This window comes from Mustela nigripes, chromosome X (genome assembly GCF_022355385.1).
Source record: "Mustela nigripes isolate SB6536 chromosome X, MUSNIG.SB6536, whole genome shotgun sequence".
NCBI classification, from domain to species: Eukaryota; Metazoa; Chordata; class Mammalia; order Carnivora; family Mustelidae; genus Mustela; species Mustela nigripes.
In genome coordinates this window covers 29,144,525-29,167,693 of record NC_081575.1, presented here as the reverse complement: position 1 = coordinate 29,167,693, position 23,169 = coordinate 29,144,525, and the positions used below count along the sequence as shown (strand labels likewise).

Below are 23,169 nucleotides of genomic sequence, written 5' to 3'. Positions count from 1 at the left end.
TATTAGGAAAGTAGTTATCTATGCTGCTTACAGGAACTCCTTGGTCGGTAATATTTAGGAAAGCAAAGAAACAGTTTCTCCTCCAAACATCTACTGAACTTTAAACAGCCTTTAGATTTCAAAGATCACATCAGGTTCTAATATAATTTTTTTTTCATTTTTTACAGAAGTAAGCTCTACCCCCAGCATGGGGCTTGAACTCATGACTCTGAGATCAAGAGTCACATGCTCTACCAACTGAACCAGCCAGGTGCTCCTGTAGTAATATTAAATTTAAATTTTTATATTTAAATTTTTAAACACACACACATACACACATTAGATTTACCTGATTAAATCTAATTAACTGGGGCAAACAAAATTTGTATAGAGAAAATAACTGTTAAAAATTTAAGTACCTTAAGTGATTCAACGACACTGGTTAAAGTCTATTAGGCTAATATAATACTTACTGGGTGGTCTGATCTAAGTAAGTAATAAGTCTGTCTGCTTCTTCTTCTAGACGTTTGTTAACATGATGAAGATATTCAGGAACCTACAAAGACAGTTTTTTTTATATTATTGTTTTCCTCCCCATAAATCCTTCAGAAAATGTCAAGTCCAAAAGACCCCAGGAGCAGCCCTGTCCAATGTGACAGGGTTGAATCATATATAAACTATAAATAGTTTATGATCCAGAATTATAGCCTCTAAGAAGAGAGAAAAGAAAGGAGCACCTAAATGAGAAAAAAAGCATCACAATGTTGTCAAGATAAATGCCAAGGGCAGCTTGTGTTCTAGAATGTAAGGTCTATCGTGAGACATAGTGGATTTATTAATCATGATTTTTAAATACCTCTCTTTCCTGCATTAATTTTTGGCCTTCAGCTGCATAGAGCCGGTTAGTTTCTTCCAAAAATCGTTGTTCAAAAGAATCCTGATAAATCTGGGAGGAGGGATGAAAATAAAGGAGTTCATTTTTTCAATAAATATTTATTAAATTGCCTCTATATGAACAGCACTATGAATCTGTTTTTTAAACACCAAACTAGGAATAGCAATCAGCTCTGTAATTGAAGTTAACTTACTTGCAAATCAGAGAGCATGCTTAAAAGGCTTCGGAGTAAACTTCTATCAATTGCTTCACCATTCCTTTCCCTCTCAATCAAGAGAAGAATGCCATCAATTGTCTTATTCTGGACTTTCTGATCACTTATAATATGAGCCCTAAATAACTCCAGTCCCATGTCCCTAAAATAAAAAATATATAGGATCAAAATTAATTGACAACAATACCACTTCTAGAGAGGTCTGCTTAACTTCTCACTGCATGTTAATTAGGGCTTGAGATCTGAAGCAGCAATTGTAAAAAGATAAAATCCACAAATTAAATTTTACACATTATTAGAGTTAAAGCATACAGGAAACTCATTTAGTCTTTAATGAGAACTGAAGCTAAATTCCTGTCTTTCTCCATAACTAAGTTTTGTATTACTTCCTTTGGTGGATTTCTTCCTTGGTCAAATCATGAGACAAAATTAGTTCAAAGACAAAATGGCTTTCACTGTACTGGTAATGAAGGCTTAATTGGTCATTTGTCATCTGGCTTCAGTACTCAAAAATCAGTAAACTCTCTGATAATTGCTGTAGGTAGATGATAGGCACAAGGTGGGGGAAAGAGCTCATTATACTATTCTATTTTTGTGTTTACATGGAATTTTCCATGGCAATGTTAACAGATAATGAGCAAATTCCTGGTAAGCAACAAAATCCATAGCAATGTTAGCACATAATGAGCAAACTCTTGATAAGCAACAAAATAATGCACACTCTTAGACAGTCCAGAGCAAACTTTAATCCCCTTAGCTAACAAAAAAACTTCTTCATTAAGTTATTATATGCTCAGGGAATGTTAGCTATCACCAGTATTGGACTAGGCAAAACTAGGTAAAACTGCTATAAATACAAGTCTAGAAGCCAAATTTGAGTTTTGGGGAGAATATTCATAGTACCACTTACTCTCTTTCCATTAGTGTAATTAAGATTTGACTATGATTTGTAACAAATTTTTTTGCATTTTTTTCTGGCATCCTTACCAAATGGAGGGTAGCATTGAATTTTGCAGAACGTAAGTTCTATCCAGAAACAGAAAAATGCTCCTGATCATGATCTGCCAACAAAAAAGAAATCGATTTTTATATTTTGTTAAGCTGAAACATTTGCTCTTGATTAAATAATAAAATTGCAGGGTTTACTTTTACATATACTAGACTACTACATACAGATAAAGAAATCTACCTGAGAATATGCCCAAATCATTTTTATTAAACTATTCTATTGTCTTAATCCTTGCTGTAGTTTCTAGAAGAGGGACACTTAAAATGGTCCTAAGACTTCTCTGCAACTTGAGATGTAACTGAAAATAAAAACAGGGAATTAAGGGGACACATATATAATTCTTCCTCAGTAACAAAGCTCATTCAGGATGAAGGTGCCCTAAATTGTACATGTGTGGTTTTGGGTAGGGGGATTTTTAGATTTTTTTTTTAGTTTGCAGAATATAAGGTATTAAAAAAAATACCAGATTAAGGAGAAAGGAAAAAGTGGTGATGTGAAGAACTAGGCAGGACCCACCAGGTACCTTCACAGGCAATGGAGTAGGTGGGTAGGACATCCATCACGACTAACAGACAAATATGTAACTTTTTAAAAAATGAGGTACTTTTTGGTTAAGTGTGACAAAAATGATCCTAAGGTGCAAGTCAATTTAAAATGGTGGTTTCCCTATAACCTACAGTTTTAAACTAGAAAACTTAAACCAAATTAGTGTTCAATTCAGAAAAAGAGTGGATATTGAGGCACTACCCCCCACCACACTGCAAAGCTTTTAAAACTAACATCCACGTATTTGAAAAAATTTATTTAACTACAATATTTAGCTGAAACATAATACTTTTTCCAGCTTACCATTTGTCTGCAATGGTTTTGCCAGCATCTATCAATTTTCTTTAGAAAAAGAACACTATCCAATGAATCCCTGAGACACGTCAAGGATATTTTTAAGTGCTTAGTACAAATAATATAAAAAATGTAAGAGCAGGGGCGCCTGGGTGGCTCAGTGGGTTAAAGTCTCTGCTTTCGGCTCAGGTCATGATCCCAGGGTCCTGGGATAGAGCCCCGCATCAGGCTCTCTGCTCAGCAGGGAGCCTGCTTCCCCCCTCTCTCTCTCTGCCTGCCTCTCTGCCTACTTGTGATCTCTGTCAAATAAATAAATAAAATCTTTAAAAAAAAGAAAAAGAAATGTAAGAGCATATTTGTCTTAAATAGGGAGCATCACACACTAAATAAAAATAGGCACGCCTGGGTGGCTCAGTCAGTTAGGTGCCTGCCTTCAGCCCAGATCATGATCCCAGGGTTCTAGGATCAAGTCACTTATGGGGCTCCTTGCTCAGCGGGGAGCCTGCTTCTCCCCCTGCCTGTGCTCACTCCCTCTTGCAAACAGATAAAATCTTAAAAAAAAATCTAAATAGCACTTACAGAACAAAATGCTATTCCTTAAACTGTAAAAAAGTTTCAGGTTCCACTAAATACATTTTAGAGTAAGTCTTACACATAAGAGAGCATTATGTTGGTTACGATTTCCCTTAGATTATTTTTCCTTAAATGGAAATTTGTCTGGACAAAAAGGGTAAAGACATAAGGACATCTTATTTGCACTAACATCACAATGCAGACTTGGAACTTAAAGTTGAAAAGTCAACAACTCTTTTCTTATTTCTCCAGAACTGTAAGGAACAGTAACAAATCTACAAAACACAGGCAACTTCATTTCAAGTTGGGTTAAATAGTGAGGGATAAGGAAGGAGGAAACTGATAAAAATATAGTATTTTTGGTTTTTAAAAGGATATTCTCTGAACTGGTGAATTTGTGCTTTGATGTGATCTTCACAAATCTGTCTCAGCTGTTTGTACAAGTTTGCAGAAATCTTGTAGGAACAGAGATTTTCTACAGCCTGCAAGATTAAACACATATATGTTTAAGGAGAAAATGGGGTTATTGATAATTTATATCAAATTCTTATTATTTTAATATTTTAAATTGTTTTATTTAAAAGGGTATTTAACCATTTAAAACACAGTAAAGTAACAAAATATGAATGTGAGTGAACTTTTTCATAACCGATGTACCAAAAAAAACCAACTAATACATTTATTATGGCTGTTCAGGTTAAGGATGGACAGAATCAAGCCAAGTCCTACCCTGTGGAGACATTCAATTTATAACATGACTACACATCAATGCTGTCTTGTTCTTAAAAATGTTAATTGTTTTCATAAGCAGAATTCCATTCTGAGTTTAAAAAACAGTTTCACCAATGTTTATCCGATGGATTGGGCAGTCTGACTGCCACTGAGTTAAAACTTACACTTTGTTTGGTTTTCTTTGAACAATGGATTCTTGCTAGCAGTATTAGGAATATGATGTAAACACCAAGTATTTTTCTCTAATATTTCAGATTATGAATGTTTAAATATAAAGGTTTGAGAATTTGTACAATTAAGTAAACATTAATTACACCAGAAATGACTATTTTTACTTCATTCTAATATTTTAACTTGTCTTCTTTTATACCCAGATCCCAAAAGGACAAACTTCAGATTTCTTTTAGTTTCTTGTTACATGTATCAAAGACTTTCAATTTTAAGACAACATGCATGGTAAAACTCTTTGGATGAATTCTGATACAATCTATAATTCCAACTAGTAATGACTTAAGTTTAACACCAGGATTCCTTCCTCACCACAACAAAAGGCAGAAAATCAATTAAAATTGACTCTAAGGGAGGATCCAAGTTCCATAGGTTAGTGGGAATTTTATAAATACTTACCTACTCGGAAGTCACATTCCCAGCATGCAGGGCCAGTAAACAAATTAGCAAATGAAAAGAAAGCTTAAAGAAAACCACTTATATCATTGCAGGAAAGTCACTGCACCTCACCAGGAACAGCAGGCCAATTAGATCCAGTAGCTAAGGAGGAAGGAATAAGACCACTGATTCTCCTCTGGCCACTTTCCATGGGGTTAGGTTAGGCCCCAAGTACCTAAAGGGTGGATTTATGCTTATTTCTGAGCCTTTCTGTTCACACTGGTTCTCTATGGACTCTTCCCCTTCCTTCTTTAGTATTCTTCTCATTGTATCCAATGTTCCTTTTGAAGGACTCATTTTCTCAGCATTTCTCATTTCCCTGCTTAGATTCTGTCTTTGTACTTATCTCAACCACATTTCCCACTTCAGTACTTCTCCAGCTCCCTCTTCTCCCATTCTCTTCTGCTGTGTTTCTCTTTATCTTCTCACACAAGATACCATATTCCTTTACTACTCAGCTAGGTTCCACCTCTTCCAATAAGCTCTGTTTAACTGCCTCACCTGGCACTATCACCAATCATAACACATTGACTTGTCACCGAGTCAATACTGTATCTTTTTTTAAAAGATTTTATTTATTTGTCAGAGAGAGAAAGAGGGAGTGCACAAACAGGCAGAGTGGCAGGCAGAGGCAGAGAAGCAGGCTCCCTGCTGAGCAAGGAGCTGGATGCAGGACTCCCAGGACCCTGGGATCATGACCTGAGCTGAAGGCAGTGGCTTAACCAACTGAGCCACCCAGGCGTCCCAATACTGTATCTTATTTTAAATACTCCATTTGTGTGTATCTCATCCCCCAATTCTCCTTAATGAGAAAAAGACCCTATGTGCTCGTTCATGTACCCACATATTCTTTTAATGCTTTTGGAGGCTTAAACCAGGCAATATGGTTAAATACCCGAAAAACTAATGTACTTACAACCAGCAATGTGTCCTACACATAGAAGAGGCTTATAGTGTAAGGAGAAAACTGATCAGAAAACACAGAATTACAAAACATTGTGTTAGGTGCTATGATGAGGGTAAGCATCGAGGCAAAGGCCCTAACCCAGTCTCTTTAGGACTGGAGCAAGTCAGGAAAGGTTTCCTGAGCAGAGGTAAAAAGGTAGAATCCCAAAGACCAGAGGAAAATGAAGAGCTAGTGGGAATAATGACAAAGAGAGAATTAAGCTGAGCTTTATATGCAATCTCCTCCATGTTTAGTTAAGAGAGTTACTTAAGATGTTAGAGGCAAGAAAAGCAGGAATGGGAGCATCTAAGGTGAGTCTTGAAGGTCAAACTGGAACTGAACACTCTGCTTCTCTAGTTAGCATTGACTGCTTCTTAACATATATAGACCAGATCTAGTAATTTCCCTTCCTTAACAACCCTTCATTAAGCTCCTCAAATACTATTATGGAGAAATTCCATAATAGGTATTAAAAAATACAAAGGACTGGGGCACCTGACTGGCTCAGTCAGTGGAACATGCGATCTTGATCCTGGGATTGTGGTTCAAGACATGTGCTGAGTATTGTGATTACTCAAAAAAAAAGAATTCTTAAAAAAAATCTTTTAAAAAGTATAAAGGACTGAACCATGTGCTGCATGGTCTAATATCATTTATGTAAAAAAGACAAAATAATAAAAACACACAGTTATTTACACCACTGAAAAAGATACTCCCCAAACTAATGTTTGTGGATAGAGGAACTAGCTGGGGGGAGGTTGGTAGAAAACAGGGTGGAAGTGAAACTTTTCACTACATGCTCTGTAATACTTTATGGGTTTTGAACCAGATGAATACATTAAATACTCAAAAAACTTAAATATTCACCTCACCCAATAAACCTTTTCTATCTTCCCCACCACCACAGTTTTCAGCATGGCATTCAAGGCTCATTCTTACCATTTTAGTAGTCTCATGTCTGTTTATAATCTTCCATACACACCATGATCTAAACACTCTGCTTTACTTACTTTTTAAAGCAAGATTTGTTTGAAGCAGTCATGTGTGCCTAAAACAGGGGCTTCCAAAAATTTTTGACAAGCCACAACAAGAAGTATATTTTATGTCACAATCTATTGTACGTAAAAAAAATTTATGTAACTGAAACAAAATCTTGAGACTACGCTTATCGTTACTATGTGCGAAGATCTCTGATTATTTTCTATTTTGCCTTTTAAAAAAATGCTGGTTATTAGGGTGCCTTGGTGGCTCAGTTGGTTTAGCGTGTGCCTTTGGCTTGGGTCATGATTCCAGGATCCTGAGATAGAGCCCCACATCCTGCTCCCTGCTCAGTGGGGAGCCTAATTCTCCCTTCCTCTCTGTATCTCCCCCTGCTTGTGTGCTCTGTCAAATAAATAAAATCTCTTTAAAAATAACAAAAAAATGCTGGTCACAAACTACTAATTTCATGAACCTACTAGAATATAATAAGCACCTCAGGGTCAGGCCTAAGTGATCTCTATATTCCCATGGCATCCACCCAGCTTTGCACACAGGAAGCAGTAACTGACTCAACAAGGACTGTTTACTAAGTAAGTACTCTGTACCCTGTTAGGTGCTAGGACAGAAACAAGACTAGGAAGGTGTTGAATCATTACTTAAAGTTTGGGATAAGCTCTATTTTATTCCAGATCTTTAAAATGCACTATTAGTATCAACTATTTTGTATCTCACTTCACATGCAACTATTTGTATCAAACAGACTCTACATAGTTTCATAAGTCTCTTAAATAAAACTTTCTTTTTACTCAAACTTCCAATCATTACTGGTAAAATACTAAGCCTTGAACCCTTCTTGAAGGTAATCAGATATAAAATAGAAACATTCTAGCAAGTTTCTAACCTTTATTCCTCTAAATCCCAGCCCCTATCCGCCAAAATCCATAAATGTCATATCAAAAAACATGTCTGAAAAAAGAAACACATGTTTGTTTGATACAAACAAAACCATACACTCCAAAGAAATGTAAACATGTAGCAAATGAAATGTAAAACTATAGTTCCTGAAATTTGATGCTTTGGGGAATACAGTATTTAAGAAACAGCAAAGGCACAAAAGATTGGATCTGGGACAAGGGAATGGAAATGAGGGTGAGCAGTATGGCTAGAATAAAAAATGAAGAGGATTAAAATAAGAATTAAAAAACACAAAGACTACAAACATAATTAAACATGGTTAAGGCAGGAAATCTAGAAACTTTTCTGACTTAATAATAGACACCCAGAAAGATAAATTCTCATCAGGGTCCTGAACTCTGGTCACTGGCCTAATGGGTTGGGTCTTATTTTTCAAACTATATGTTTAAAGAAAGGAAAGCACACCATAAAGTTTCAAGAAATGATACGGCAATAAACTCTAAATTATCTTTTTACATTTAGTAAAAATGGCTGAAATAAGATACTTGAAAAATATCAGAAACTAAGAACTTGCAGCAGTGAAGCCAGACATGAAATCTAATTTTTCTTTTTCTTTTTTTAAGATTTTATTTATTTGATAGAAGACACAGCAAGAGGGAACACAAGCAGGAAGAGTGGGAGAGGGAGAAGCAGGCCTCCTGCTGAGCAGGGAGGCCGATGTGGGGCTCGATACCAGGACCCTGGGAGATGTGGGGCTCAATACCAGGACCCTGGGATCACAGGACCCTGGGATCACGGACCGGAGCCAAAGTCAGACGCTTAACGACTGAGCCACCCAGGCGCCCCTCTAATTTTTCTTTTTACATCTAGTAACAGGGTTTAAGTTAGCTGAAAATTACCAAGGACTAAGAATTTGTAGTTGCACGCTTTAAATTGCAGGAATAATATTAAGTACTAACTCAATAGAGAGAAGCACTACAAAATGTAATAGACTAATCTTAAAAAAAAATCAAGATGGACAATAATTAAGCAACCTTACATAGAACACAATTAGCTACTCATCAATACAGAATACAAAAGAGGCACCTAGGTGGCTCAGTTGGTTGAGTGTCTGCCTTTGGCTCTGGTTGTGGTCCCGGGGTCCTGGGATCCATCCCCACGTGGAGCCCCACATTGGGCTCTCTGCTCAGCAGGGTGTCCGCTTTTCCCTCTGCCTCTCCCCACTGGCTTGTGTTATCACTTACTTTTTCTCTCAAATAAACAAAAAACCTTTAAAAAGTATATAGAATACAAAAGCTACTCATCGCTGCTAAGAATCTAACAGGTCTTCTGTAACCTCTGTTTAAACCACCAGATTTTTAAAAAAATAAAAAATAAACTACCAGATTTTACAATGGGTAATAACCTACGCTGAGATGGACACAGTCCTTGCTTCCAGTCTTACGGTCATCTACTTGATAAATGAGGTATTAGCAGAAAAGTTCATCATTTAAGATTTATTTCACAAAAAGCTAACCAAACAAGAGTTCCCATTAATAATAAATAAAACTATTTCCATTAGAATTGAAATATGGACTAGGCTTGCCTTCAAAGAAAATAGCTAGACATTTACACTAAGAATAAATGTTATACTTTCATATATAAACAACCAGCCAGCTCCAAAAAAAGGTAGCTGATTTAAAAACACTACACAGCTACTTATATAAAGGCTGAGAACAAGAGGAAAATAATCCAATAGCCAAAATTCCAACTATTATAAGATACCACATGTAAAAAACAAGACATATTCTTAAGAAGTAAAGGATACTGTTCCTAGAGAGCTCCTCTCTTTTTCTATTATTTTTTTCAATTTGGCTAATGGCATCTACTGACACCTATTTGGAATGTAATCTATTTATCGGCCAGCTGTTCTGACCCAGTGTGGATTTAGAATTTTAAAACATGTGTGGCTTTAGAGCTGTATAATAAAGTACAATCTTAAAATAAAGGTATCTTTTAAAAAGGCTCACTTATTATTATCATCATCACTGATGACACCAATAAGTAGCAGACATTACAATAAGTAGTTTTTGCAGCATTTTGTTTACAACTCAACAATCCCGCTACATAGGTAATGTTGGTCTTCCCATTTTACAAATGAGGAAAACAAGGCGTGGAGAAGTAACTTGCCCAAAGTTATCATGAGTACCAGATCTCTAATCTAAGGCAGCTCAACTCAAAAGTCAGTGCAGTTAACTATACTACCTGTAGTCAATCAGAAACAAGCAAACAAACCAAAAAAGTGCCCCCAAATCAAAACATTAATCACTGCCTCGTATTTTGGGATTTCAAGGTTGTCTAGGAAAGGTAATTTTTTAAACTCAAGTACAATTCTCATTTAAAATCACTTTTGGGGGCGCCTGGGTGGCTCAGTGGGCTAAGCCGCTGCCTTCGGCTCGGGTCCTGATCTCAGGGTCCTGGGATCGAGCCCCGCGTCGGGCTCTCTGCTCAGCGGGGAGCCTGCTTCCTCCTCTCTGCCTGCCTCTCTGCCTACTTGTGATCTCTCTCTGTCAAGTAAATAAATAAAATCTTAAAAATAAATAAATAAATAAATAAAATCACTTTTGGAGCGCCTGGGTGGCTCAGTGGGTTAAAGCCTCTGCCTTCGGCTCAGGTCATGATCTCAGGGTCCTCGGATCGAGCCCCGCATCGGGCTTTCTGCTCAGCGGGGAGCCTGCTTCCCCCTCTCTCTCTACCTCTCTGCCTGCTCGTGATCTCTCTGTCAAATAAATAAATAAAATCTTTAAAAAAATAAATAAATAAATAAAATCACTTTCAACGGGGCACCTGGATGGCTCAATCATTAAGCGTCTGCCATCAGCTCAGGTCCTGATCCCAGGGTCCTGGATGGAACCCTGTGTTCCCTGCTCAGGATGGGCTCCCTGCTCTGCGGGGAATCTGCTTCTCCCTCTCCTACTCCCCCTGCTTGCGTTCCCTCTCTCGATGTCTGTCTCTGTGTCAAATAAATAAAATCTTCAAAAAAGACCATTTTTAAAAATAAAAATCATTGAAAAAATATCTTTCACTTTTCTTGCAAATGCACTCAGAACATGTTCTTTTCTTTTTTAAGATTTTATTTATTTGACAGAGATCACAAGTAGGCAAAGAGGCACGCAGAGAGAGAGGAGAAAGCAGGCCTCCTGCCGAGCAGAGAGCCTGAAGCAGGGCTCGATCCCAAGGCTCTGGGATCATGACCCAAGCCAAAGGCAGTTTCTTAACCCCCTGAGCCACCCAGGCACTCGACATGTTCTTTTCTATAAATTAAAAACTTAGGAAGGCAGTACAAGCAATCTGCACTAGGGACTTCTATGCTTAGGATTTAAAACAACGATTTTGCATGCACAGAAAAAAGTTCTTCATAGACATATGCCAAATAAGCATTTACTTCAGATATAAGGGAGGATGGGGGAATGAAGGGTTTGGTGAACTTTTCATTGGTATACTACATACTTCTATAGTTTCGATTTTAGGAGACTTAGGAGAATACTTTTTTTTTTTTTGGCCATTTCCCTCCCTCACCTACCCCCTCTTTAGGAGAGTACTTTTCATTTACATCTCAACCAGTCAAAATTCAACAAGCACCTGAAACCCAGATGGTATGAAAAAATTTTACTCCCTTATCTTTTTATCCCTTTTTGAACCTGAACTTCCAAAATAAACTTTCTGAGAATAATCCAGAGGAGCATTTATAAAGATTAAGGTCAAAAACAACAAAAGAGCTAGAAACAAATGCTTTTGAATTTATTACAGCAGTAACAGTAAAATACTGTGAAAAGTGCAGAGAGCAGAAAGAACGCTGATTTTAGGCTAAAGAAATGCAACTGAACAATAGCAGGTAATAATTCTGAAGTAGAAGAAAATGAAAAAAAAATGTAAGCTATGAACTCTTGAAACATAAAAGAATTGAAGAGAATCAATTTAGCAGAAAAATATTTTTGAACCCAAAAGCTCTAGGAAAATATTCAAGGTAAAGTAAATAGGGTTCAATAACAATCACAATCAATATGCTATAAACAGGGGGCACCTGGGTGGCTCAGTGGGTTAAAGCCTCTGCCTTCAGCTCAGGTCATGATCCCACAGTCCTGGGATCGAGCCCCGCATTGGGCTCTCTGCTCAGCAGAGAGTTTTCCTAAGCTCTTCCTGCTTCCTAAAGAAGTGATCCTTTAAAACAATATGCTATAAACATAAAACATAAAATAACATTATTGAAACTAAAGTTGCTGTATACCACCATACCCAAATAAACACCGTACATACACACACGTGAAGGAAAAAATTACTTTCTTTGAGGACAGTTTTTTCCCTAAAGTGAACCGGTCTCCCTCTAACACTGCTCTACAGAGGTACTCAAAGTGCCACAGCATATTACTGAAGCAGCACAGGAGGAGAAGTGCACTGGCTTGAAACCTGGGCATCTCAATGGGAGTCTGGGCACATTATTTAACTTCCCTGACACTCAGTTTCCTGATCAATAGAGGAATAATAACTGCTACCATGTCTACTTCACAGTTTCTATAATGCTTAAAAGATAATAAAAGATAAACCTGATTTGTAGAGGACCATCTGCACTATATGAAGAAACGCCACGGGACTACATGATCTCTTAAGGCCTTTCCAACTCTAATTCCGTAATTCTACTTTTATTACTATACAGCCCAGGAGCCACATATGCAATATACCAACACAGCCATCTAAGGTGGGCTTCTCCTTAATAGCTTAGTACAGCTACTACCTGACACATTGTGTTATAGCGGTAATATTGTATGACATTATTACGTGCTGGGCATCGTTCTGAGTGTTTCGCATGCACTGACTCGTTCAGTTCTCACAGCAACAGAAACTGGTGATCTTAATTGACTTATTACAAGTGCAAAAGCCACACTGTGACTTATGAAAGAGCTTCACTAGTGATAACATCATCTTATATTTCTATAACATGGTGCCTCAAGGGGTTTCTCACATCTTAATTTGATTCTTAGAAGCAACCCCGTGAGGTAGGTAGGACAAGTACTCTTTTCCCTGTTTTACAGAGGAGGAAACTGAAGGTAAGGGAGGTCTAGTTTCTCGCTCAAGATCAGAAGGGTAATAGCCACCAAAAGAAGATCCCAAATCTGTCTTCGGACTCCTAATCCAGGTTGGGTTTGCCCATTACCATACCACCTCTGCAACTGAAATGAATAGATAAAAACAACAAATTCTCATCAATCAAAACAACTTAATTTCTTAGAAGGTACTTATCAATAAGAAAAACACAAACATAGTGCCTGGGTGGCACAGCCGGTTAAGCTTTTGACTCTTTGTTTTGGCTCAGGGTTATGATCTTGGGGACGACCCCGAGTCCTCACGACCCCACTCAGCAGAGTCTGCTTGAGATTCATTCTCCCTCTGCCCTCCCCCCTGCTCAATCGCATATGCCCTCGCTCTCTAAAATAAATCAATCTTTAAAAAAAAAAAAAAACCACAAGCTACTGGTACTCCGAATTTTTTTTTTTTATATGAAACTGCTTGTGCTACAATGGAAAGTAACTTCTTGAAGTGGTTGTGTCAAAAATACAGTAGGACGGGGTCCTTGGTTAGCTCAGTTAAGCGTCTAGCTTTGACTCAGGTCAAGATCTCAGGGTCCTGGGATCAAGCCCTGCACTGGACTCCCTGCTAAGCAGGGATCTGTTTCTCCCTCTCCCTCTGGTTCTCCCCCCAGCCCTGCTTGTTCATGTGCTCCCTAATAAAATCTTTAAAAAAATATATAGTAGGCAAAATATCATGGTAGTAAGCAGTCTAAATCAGTAATTGTTCTTAATAGTATATTTAAACTAAACAATTCAAGTATAGACCCATTTGTTAAGCTAAAAAACAAACCTGAACCTCACTGGATTACAATCTGATGCCAGTTTTTGGCTAAGGACTGTCTTGTAGCCCAGAAAATAAAACAAACATAAAGAGCAAGAAAAAGAAACAGCAAAGGACTACTAATAAGGAGGAGGGAGGATAAAGTATACAGAGAATATCTGCATTTCTTGAGGTCTTTCCTATAGGCAAGTAACACCACTTAGCAAGAAGTAACCTAATGGAATGACATGTCACCAGAAATTATCTTTGGGATCCGGGCTGTAGGACTCCATTATAGGTAAAACCTTGATTATACCGAGGTACTCCTCACTGTAAATCCTAATAAGGGTCTAAGATAAACCTAATATATTCCAATATGACCGTACTCATAGTTTGTCAGAATGTCAGTATGTCAGAATATGTAGTCTGATTATAAAAGAGTGCACAAATTCATCAAGAAATTTTCATTAGAAGAAAACTGTAAGTCTATATAAAGACTCATTTCAAAGTAAAATCCATATACATACCACCTCAATTTACGCTGGCCAAATCTGGTTATCCATGTTAATACATACCTGATAGAGTTCTTCTAAATTGTACTTAATTGAAGTACTATTCTGGATAGCTTCCACTGCTTCTTTCAGTTTCTGCCATGTTTCATCCGTGTAGTTCTCTGGTAATTTGGGCTTATCTAGATAATATGTACAAGGCTGATATCAGAATATGTAGCATACAGTAAGGAAAGGATCCATTAAGGTAAAATAATAGTATTACTGCTTTTTAAGGGTAAATTGTGATTTTTATAATTATTACATCTAAATATTAAAGTAGCTACTGTATTTAGGCTTAGCAGAAAGAATAAAATTTGAAATGCCACAATACTGTTTATGTCATTTCGACTCACCTATTAGAATGAAAGGTGAGGGTTTTTTTTTTTTTGCAATTGACTGTATTGCTTCAAAAAATAAAAATTCAAGAATCACAAATAAAAAATAACAATCTTGATCTTATTCCATCACATGTAAAACCTAAGTTAGTCAACATGAATTCAGCACCTGAGATTTAAAACACTGAATGTCTACTATGCACAAGGCACTTTACAAACATCTTAATCTCCCTAACAATGCTCTAAGGAAGGTATTATTTATCCCTATCTTGCAACCAAGAAAACTAAGACTCATTTAGTAAGGCTTGCCCAAGGTCATCAACAGCTAATGGCAAAACTAGGATTCTAATCCAAGTCCGCTTAACCCTCACATTTATGTACCATCCACAAACGGAGAGAAACATCTTCACCCAGGTTATAATTTAAACTACATCTACGAGGAGAGTGAAATTTTAAAAAATCAGAACATCCAAATGACTCCAGAACCTATGTAGCATTTTCAGAATGGAAAAGACTCTCTTAACCCAGGCTTTAAACTTCATTGACCAGCAACGAGTATTTTTTTTTAATTAAAACATCCTAATACCTTAACGATATGTTTTTAGTTTAAGAGGGAAAGAAAAAACCCAAACAAAATCTCAGAGACCAGTATGCAAATGAAATTAGGATCATAGCTCATCTCTTTAAAAATTCTTGGCTATTAAATTGATACACTTTGAGTGGAACAGTGAACACGCTAGTCAATTACAATACACATTTACTTCAGAAAGGTCTAATTAAATCAGAAAGATTACAACACTTAAGAACCTGGGGATGGGAGAAGAGTGATAGGAAAAAAAGAGAAGGTTAAAAACAAACACTATAATCCTCGGCTTTAAACAAAATTAAGCATGTTTCTGATTTCCACACTAATGCTGAAAACACAAGCATTGAGAATCTAATTTTCTCAATACTAATATTTAGCCACAAGACACTTATCTGGTAAATATTACTTCAGTTCATTCATTTACTTCTCCATTTAATAAACATCATCTATTACCTACCAGTTAAGGATGCTGAAAAACTAAGTCAGAAAAACAGAAACAGTCAACAGAAAAAAGTAATTCAGCTCACTTACGCTTTAAAAACTGTTGATTTTCTATGCACCAATACATTCATAATACTCTAGATCACGTACCTCAAACATAAAATGAACAAATTTTCCTAAAAACTGCAGGTCAGTACTTTAAAACCCATTTTAGTGAAAAAAATAATAGATGTAGTAATTGTTCCTATCTTTAGACTAGTGTACACAGAGTTACTACTTCTGTGTACACAGTATTTTTCACTTCCAAACCTTACCTTTGAAAAGAAATGCAGAGATCATAAATGTTTTTCTCCAAATGCTTACACAATTAGTTTCAAGAATATAGTACCCAACATTATCAATCTAACTATAAATCATCATTGAGCATGAAAAGATCACCATTGCTACCTGCATTTCTAGGGACTAGAGAATGTGGCCTACCGAAGCATAAAATAAAAATCCCAGCAGTGCCTGGGCTCACTATGCACCTGAAATAAATAAACCTCTTTAGAATACAAATTTCTCACCTGTATAATCCAGATCAATCATATTGATTGTCAATGTTATAATAACAGATTAGATATAAGCTGAGCCAGATATCAAAATATTGCACAGAAACATTCGGTGTATGCTTCAGCACAAGAATACTAACCACCCCCGGAAAATGAACCCTCCACCCAAAAAAGGACCTCCCTCCACCTCATTGATTATGCATAAAACATTAGGCCACCTCTATACTGTTTAATATATTAACATAAATAGAGCACGTGACCGCTCAAGTGTCAAATCCGTAGTAGGTGATTATGGATTTTGGCCTTGGTTACCTTTAAAGTTCTTGATCACTAACTTCTTAGCAGAGCCAGGCTTGCTGTTAGCAAAGCTAGAAGTGGTGGCAGAAGATTTGGCTAGGCCGTTTGCGTGATGCACCGAAGCCACAGAAGAGATTAATATACTCTTATTTTTAAGTTGCTGCTGCTGAGATGTTGCAGCAGTTGGTGAAGATGAGGAGGAAGAAGAGGAGGATTCCTCAGCCATCTTCGCATCAAACCCTACAAACTCCAGGGTGTCTTCAAAACGCAGCTTCTTCTGTATCGGTACGTGGCTGGAAGTAGCCACTGAAACCCCCAGGCAGAAGGACGAGGTTGAAGGGGATGCCGAATCCCTGGGTTGTAAAGGAGGAGTGGAGGAAGAGGAAGAGGCGGAATCAAAGTCTTCTCTCTCGTTACTACTGTTACTGCCGCTACTGCTGCTGCTGTTTAACTTTCTCTTCTTGGCAGAGGTGGGCGGAGTGGTGCTGGTATTACCATCAGTGGCAGATCTGACCTCCTGAGCAGCAGCAGCAGCTGAGGGATTGGGGGAAGAAAAACCTGTTGGAAACATGAAAATAGCGGGGTCAACAGGCAGAGGAGCATCAAAAACCTACGTTTATATGACTGCCTGCGTGTAGGAGAGAAGGTGGCAATGCTAGAGGGGGAAGGGAAGAAAGAGAGGAGAAACACAGAGGACGAGAAGGAAAGTGAAGGGGGGGCTACACCGGGGGAATGGGAGGGTTTGGGAAGGCGGATAGGCTGACACCAGGAGTGAGCAGAACGAGGGGGGAGAGCGAATGAGGAGGCAGACAGGTAAACGGCTGTGCCGTCCCCCTCCCCTGCTTTTCGGTCTCTCTCCCCCCTCTCTGCAGGAGCGACTCAGTGAGTCTGTGAGGCTGCAGCTCCTCCTCCTTTTCTCCCTCTCTCTGGGAGGGGAGATGCCGTGGTTGGGGGGAGGGGGAAGGGGGAGGGGGAGAGAACCAGGGCTTGTTATTGTCAATAGCACAAGAGGCTAAAGATGGCGCCACTTCCGGTCACGCGGCGGCGAAGGAGGGGCAGCGTCGGTCCTCCGAAGTGGGGGGTGGAGAGAACACTGCGGGCGCCCGGGGGGCGGGGGAGCTGACTCCCGGGAAGGCGGCGGGAAAGCGGCAACTAAGGCGCCCAAGACACTCGTGCTCCTTCGCTCGCTCTCGCTGTCCTTCCCCCTCCCTCTTCCGCTCCCCTTCCCCGGCAGCACCGTCCTCCCCTGGCCCGCCGGTAACTCCCACCCCCTCCTTAACGGTCCCGCGGGGAGCTTCGCGCTGCAGCGCCCTTACCGGAAGTGACTGGGCAGACACTTTTCATAGCGCCCAGATCCCGAAGCCCCCAGGTCCGCAGGACTTGAGTGGGGGGGGTGGGGGAGGGAGAAAAGGGGGGGGGAAGAGAAGTGGAAAGGGAGGAGGGGGCGGGCTTTCTAGACACCTCCCGAGCTCCTGATTGGAGCTTTCTGAAGGCGAGGCGGGCCGGGTGGGGGGAAGGTGGCGGGAGAAGCAGCGGGAAGAAGCCTGAAGGGGAGGGAAGGTGGTGACGGCGAGGGGCGGGGTGAGCTAGCTGGGAAAAAAGAGGAGGAGGAAGAGAGGAAGGGAGGGAGTAAAAAGTTAGGGAACCGAGAATGGAAACTTTGAAAGAGATAAAGGAATAAGGAGGGGTTGTAAGGCAAGGGGAGTAACCCGGAATGGAGGAAAACATAATCATGGCATTATGCCTGGTGCTAAGCAGAAATGTCATGTTAAAATAGAAAAGAAAAAGATCTTAAGATACAAAGAAAATGAGTTTTTGCTTTGATTGAGCTATAAATTATGTCAAAGACACCTCTGATCCAATATGAATAGGGCCTGAGTTTTGATACCTTTCTTAGCAATGTAGCTGCAAATCTTTCTACCTTCCTAACAGGAGCATTTCCTAAGATGGCTGGCCAGAGTTACGGGTGCATTCTAAGGCCCAAGAAACAGGAAGGTAACTAACACCTCCCCCCAACACACACACACAGACACACACACACACTTCCCAGTACCAAGCCCAACCCTGATCTCCTCCGTCATCAATCCAGCAATTTACAGGGTAAACATAGCCTCTTTTACCAAATCTCAGTTCATACTGGAAGAACACATTTTAGGAGAATGACATTGGCAAAAATCAATGTGTTCTACCAATGTATTACACAAGCTCAAATTTCAAAATGGATAACTCATAAGAACAAACCTCTAAATTTGGTTAAGTTAGCAACAATAAACCTTGTAAATTTCCTGCCCTAAATTTAACCTGAGGGCATGAGGGGGGCAGCACAATGTCAAATAAAACTAGATCTGCCAACCTGTTGATCATTATAACTGCAGAAACATTAAACAGGCATATACTGAAAGAGTTTATGCCACACACTATACCCAGGTCCCTGCCATTGGGAAGACAGTAAGGGAAGACAGTTTCAAAACTAATTTCTGTAACAGTTCTATAACAGATGTACCAAGTGCTCTGGAAACAGATGAATCAAGAGATTTGGAGGAATTATTGAATAGTCAGTTTCACAGAGGAATTGTTTATGCTGGGTCCCAAAGTGGGAATTGCCAAAAAGACAAGAGGGGAGAATGTGAAAGGCATTCTGGGCAGTGGAAATGGGCAAAGCAGGGAGTTGTGAAATGGTCTGGCCTGTTCATGGAAATACCGAAAGTGCAGCGAAGCTAGAAAGTAAGATGTCTGGTTGGAAGTAAGGAAAATGAGGCTCAAGAGTGCCTGGGTAGAGGCCAGAGCAGGTTGCCCAAAATGTAACATAGTGGCATATTGATTATTTTGAATAGAAGCTACTTAGGAAGCAACTGGTGCAAGGACAGGAAGACCCCCTGCTGTCCCACTGAAATCAAGAAACAAATTCCCCATAAGAAAAATATCCTCCCTGTACTATGATATAAAAAAAAAAAATCCTTATCACCAGAGACAGAGACTTTAATGCTGAGAAAGCTGCAGAAATATTTTTCTAATTCACCTCAGTCTAAATTCTGCTTAGAATTCCCTACTAATTAAAGCTCCCAAACACCTGTTTTCTTTATCCTGTCAATTCCTCACAAATTCGTTGTCTCATTGTCTATAATATATGGCAACCGCCTGTGTTAGTCATTTCTTGAATTAGGCCTCTGTGGCCACATAATAAAACTTTGGTTTTTTTCCTCCTATTAATCTATCTCATGTAAATTTAATTCTTAATCCAGATTGGAGACCTTGAAGGGTAGAGGAAGAATGTTTCCTTTCCTCCTCTGGCATACAAAGCCAAAAGTCTGGTCTACCCTGTACCCTAGGATAGATAGCAAGGAGAGGAGGGAACAGGCTGGGCTAGTAAAAGCAGGAAAGTAACAGGATGGTGGGTGGTGTAAAAGCAGTTTCTATTGTATAGTTTGTGATAGACACATCAGAACTCTAAGAATAAATCCATTTCTAGCTGTTTATACAAGCCCACTTTTTATTCATTTATTTTTAAAGTTTTAGGTCTTCAAAAGTCCTTGGTTAAAATGTAAATCCTCCTAGAGGCGCCTGGGTGGCTCAGTGGGTTGAGCCTCTGCCTTCAGCTCAAGTCATGATCTCAGGGCCTTGGGATTATGATCTCAGGACCCTGGGATTATGACCTCAGGACCCTGGGATTGAGCCCCAAGTGGAGCTCTCTGATCAGCGGGGAGCCTGCTCCCCCTCCCCTGTCTGCCCTCTCTGCCTGCTTGTGATCTCTGTCTGTCAAATAAATAAATAAAATCTTTAAAAAAATACAAATTCTCCTAGAAAGAGGTACCACCTTGAGCCACTATCAGCTTTGTGCTGTTTGGTGACAACTGGCTGAGAGCAAGGCTCTGATGGACTTAAGCCCTGGGGCCACAGAGAACTGTTTTAGACACTGAAAAAGGGGGAAGATGGACTACTATGTTTTGAATATACCATTTTGTTCTTGCTGCCTAAAATGAGACTGTAACTCTTATCCTAAAACATTAAACTCTCCTTTATGGTGTCTCATATTTCACACGATGCTAAATAACTGTAAATGCAGAGTAGATACTTATTGAATTGAATATGTCTTTGAATGAGACTCAAAATAATGCCATGTCTTTACAGGGGAGGATTAACTGGCTAATTTTCCAGATTTAATGAATAGGGTTGTTCTAATTTGTATAGTTATACTCCTTGGAAGGGTGTATGGCTGGGCTTGCTGATAATGGCTCAAACTGATACTTTTTCTAGAAGGATTGGCAATTTAACCAAAGACTTCTCAAGACTAAAAAAAATAAGGCCTGTTCTAATTCATGTAATGATATTTCTTAAAGGGTATATAAAAGTACTAGATATTTTTAAAATTACAAATATTACTATAGCTCAAAGGGAATGGACAAACAGAAAACTGCTTTTGCCATTCAAAGATAAACTTTCATACTAACATAAAGTATAGTTGAGAATTAATATTCAATTACATTCTAATAATAATAATATCTCCCAATCCAACATGATTATCAAAGGCCTTCAGTCTTCCAAGTTATATGTTGTCTCTAAAAGCACAGATTCTTGGCTCTTAAGTGCTAGCTCACTTTGAATGACCTGGTAGTCTAACTTACTATTTAAGTTTTCCTTAAATGAGTTTTGTGGAAAAAATATTTTTCTTTTTTATCTTGGCAACTAATAATAATCTTCTTTTGATATCCTAACAACCTTACTTTATTTTGTGACAGGTCACAAAATATTTAGCATGTCTTACATATTTAGCATGTCTTAATATGGATATGTAATTTTAATAATTTTTAAATTTAACATTTAGATTTTGTGACACAAACCAACTTAGATATGACTATATGATGTGTGAGGGCCAGACCTTTGTGCCTTCTTGGACCCTTGGACCAATTTAAAAAGAAGAAAAACCTTCCATGTTTCTTTGTAAAACACCTTGTAAATCAAGAATAAAATAATTGGGCTAATTAAAACAGAAGCATATATATTCTATACACCTAAACATTTGCCAACCAACGTCAAACAAATTCTCAACATTAAAATACATTTCTCAAAGTTGAACTCACTGAAACCACAATAATCAAGAGATGCTATGTAGGACACCATACAATTATGGCCATTATCAGACTAAACCAGATTGGGCACTTAACACATATTCCATATATAGATACTTTCATCTTGTGAGTTCAACTCATACCTTAGAAACATTAATTAAACTTTACAGTGCTGCCAGATGAAGTATAGTTATTATTGGTATTCTTTTAATCAAGCAAATAAAATATGTAGCTATTTATAAAAGTAAATATACACATACAGGAAGAAATACAAAGACAGGACTAATTTTTCTTATCTCCATTCCCCTATTTCAACAGTTATGTCTCTAAAAAGAATTTGACCTGTTTCCTTCTTTTGATCACGGGGATTCCCCGAGGTGTTTGATTCTGAGTCTTCAGACATCTCGGAGCAGGGGCTTGTCAATGGACACAGAAGCCTTGCTATCCACAGATGGGATTTTCCTTAGAAGTAGGAGACACTGCTTGCTTAGAATACTAAAAATGTTTCTCCAGCAAGCATTGTTTAGGGATGTGTCTAGAAAACACAGCTGGTGGGTGAAAGGTAGTCCATGCTCCCTATCTGTCTTTCTGAAGGACCATCTCTGAAGCAGGGAAAGACAGGAAAGGCAAAGCAAGCTGGGGTGAGGGAGCCAATGTGACATCATAATGAGGGCTTTGTGATGCTATCAACAGCAAGGGATGGCTATGGGATGACTGTGGTCAGAGCTTAAGCAAAGATGATCCAGCTACACAAGGTGAATTCACCTTTTGCCCATCATAGAGTTTAAAGCAAGGAGCTTGATAACAAATGCTAAACCCATGGTGCTAAGTACAATGTAAATAAATGACACAGATGTCATATTTTTAACAAAATCATTTATCCTCTACATAAAATATCAACTGACGACTTACTGACTTGGGTACATCAAACATTTGAAGACTTAGCCCCTTAGTTCAGAGACTTTACCTACAGTCATAACTGTGAACCATCTGGAAAGCAGATTTAAGGACTAACAATTAGGGCCAGGCAGTTTTCCTTGGGGTTTGGGGTGGAAGACTAGATCAGCCACAGATTACTTCCTTTGGTGCTGCCTAGCACTTGCTTATTGTGGAGTAGCTGGGCCTATTTTTAACCTTCCCTTCACTTTATCAATGACTCTCACAGTCCCTCCCACCATGCTTTAAGATTTGATCTTCCAGGGTGCCTGGGTGGCTCAGTTGGTTAAAGCCTCTGCCTTCGGCTTGGGTCATGATTCCAGGGTTCTGGGATTGAGCCCCACATCAGGCTCTCTGCTCAGCAGGGAGCCTGCTTCCTCCTCTCTCTCTGCCTGCCTCTCTGCCTACTTGTGATCTCTGTCTGCCAAATAAATAAATAAAATCTTTAAAAAAAAAAAAAGATTTGATCTTCCAATGGCATTTTGCTTTTTTTTTTCGCAAGAACAAGGCCATTTTAGGCTTAAATCAGTAGTTCCCAGCTCCTCTGAGTAAGGGCCTCAACTATCACTATTTCTTTTTTAAAAAGATTTTATTTATTTATTAGACAGAGAGAGATACAGTGAGAGAGGGAACACAAGTAAGGGGAGGGTGAGAGGGAGAAGCAGGCTTCCTGCCAAGCAGGGAGCCTGATGTGGGGCTCCATCCAGGACCCTGGGATCATGACCAGACTGAAGGCAGGCACTTGACAGCTGAGCCGCCTAGGCGCCCCTCGATTATCATTATTTCTAAGA

The 23,169-nt window shown here is 38.9% G+C and overlaps 1 protein-coding gene across 1 annotated transcript in view; it reads right to left on the bottom strand.

The window, feature by feature from the left end:
• Positions 1–17,799, bottom strand: part of CUL4B (cullin 4B) — a 37,591-nt gene extending 19,792 nt beyond the window's left edge. Inside the window, exons 1-9 of the mRNA XM_059385740.1 lie at positions 17,693–17,799; positions 16,392–16,934; positions 14,191–14,306; positions 3,889–3,992; positions 2,947–3,016; positions 2,076–2,149; positions 1,068–1,230; positions 836–925; positions 453–535 (exon numbers count right to left, since the gene is read on the bottom strand). Coding sequence (XP_059241723.1) covers positions 453–535; positions 836–925; positions 1,068–1,230; positions 2,076–2,149; positions 2,947–3,016; positions 3,889–3,992; positions 14,191–14,306; positions 16,392–16,934; positions 17,693–17,720 — 1,271 coding nt within the window. The 5' untranslated portion in view covers positions 17,721–17,799. The remainder of the gene's footprint in view (positions 1–452; positions 536–835; positions 926–1,067; positions 1,231–2,075; positions 2,150–2,946; positions 3,017–3,888; positions 3,993–14,190; positions 14,307–16,391; positions 16,935–17,692) is intronic.
• Between the last annotated feature and the right edge of the window lie 5,370 nt (positions 17,800–23,169).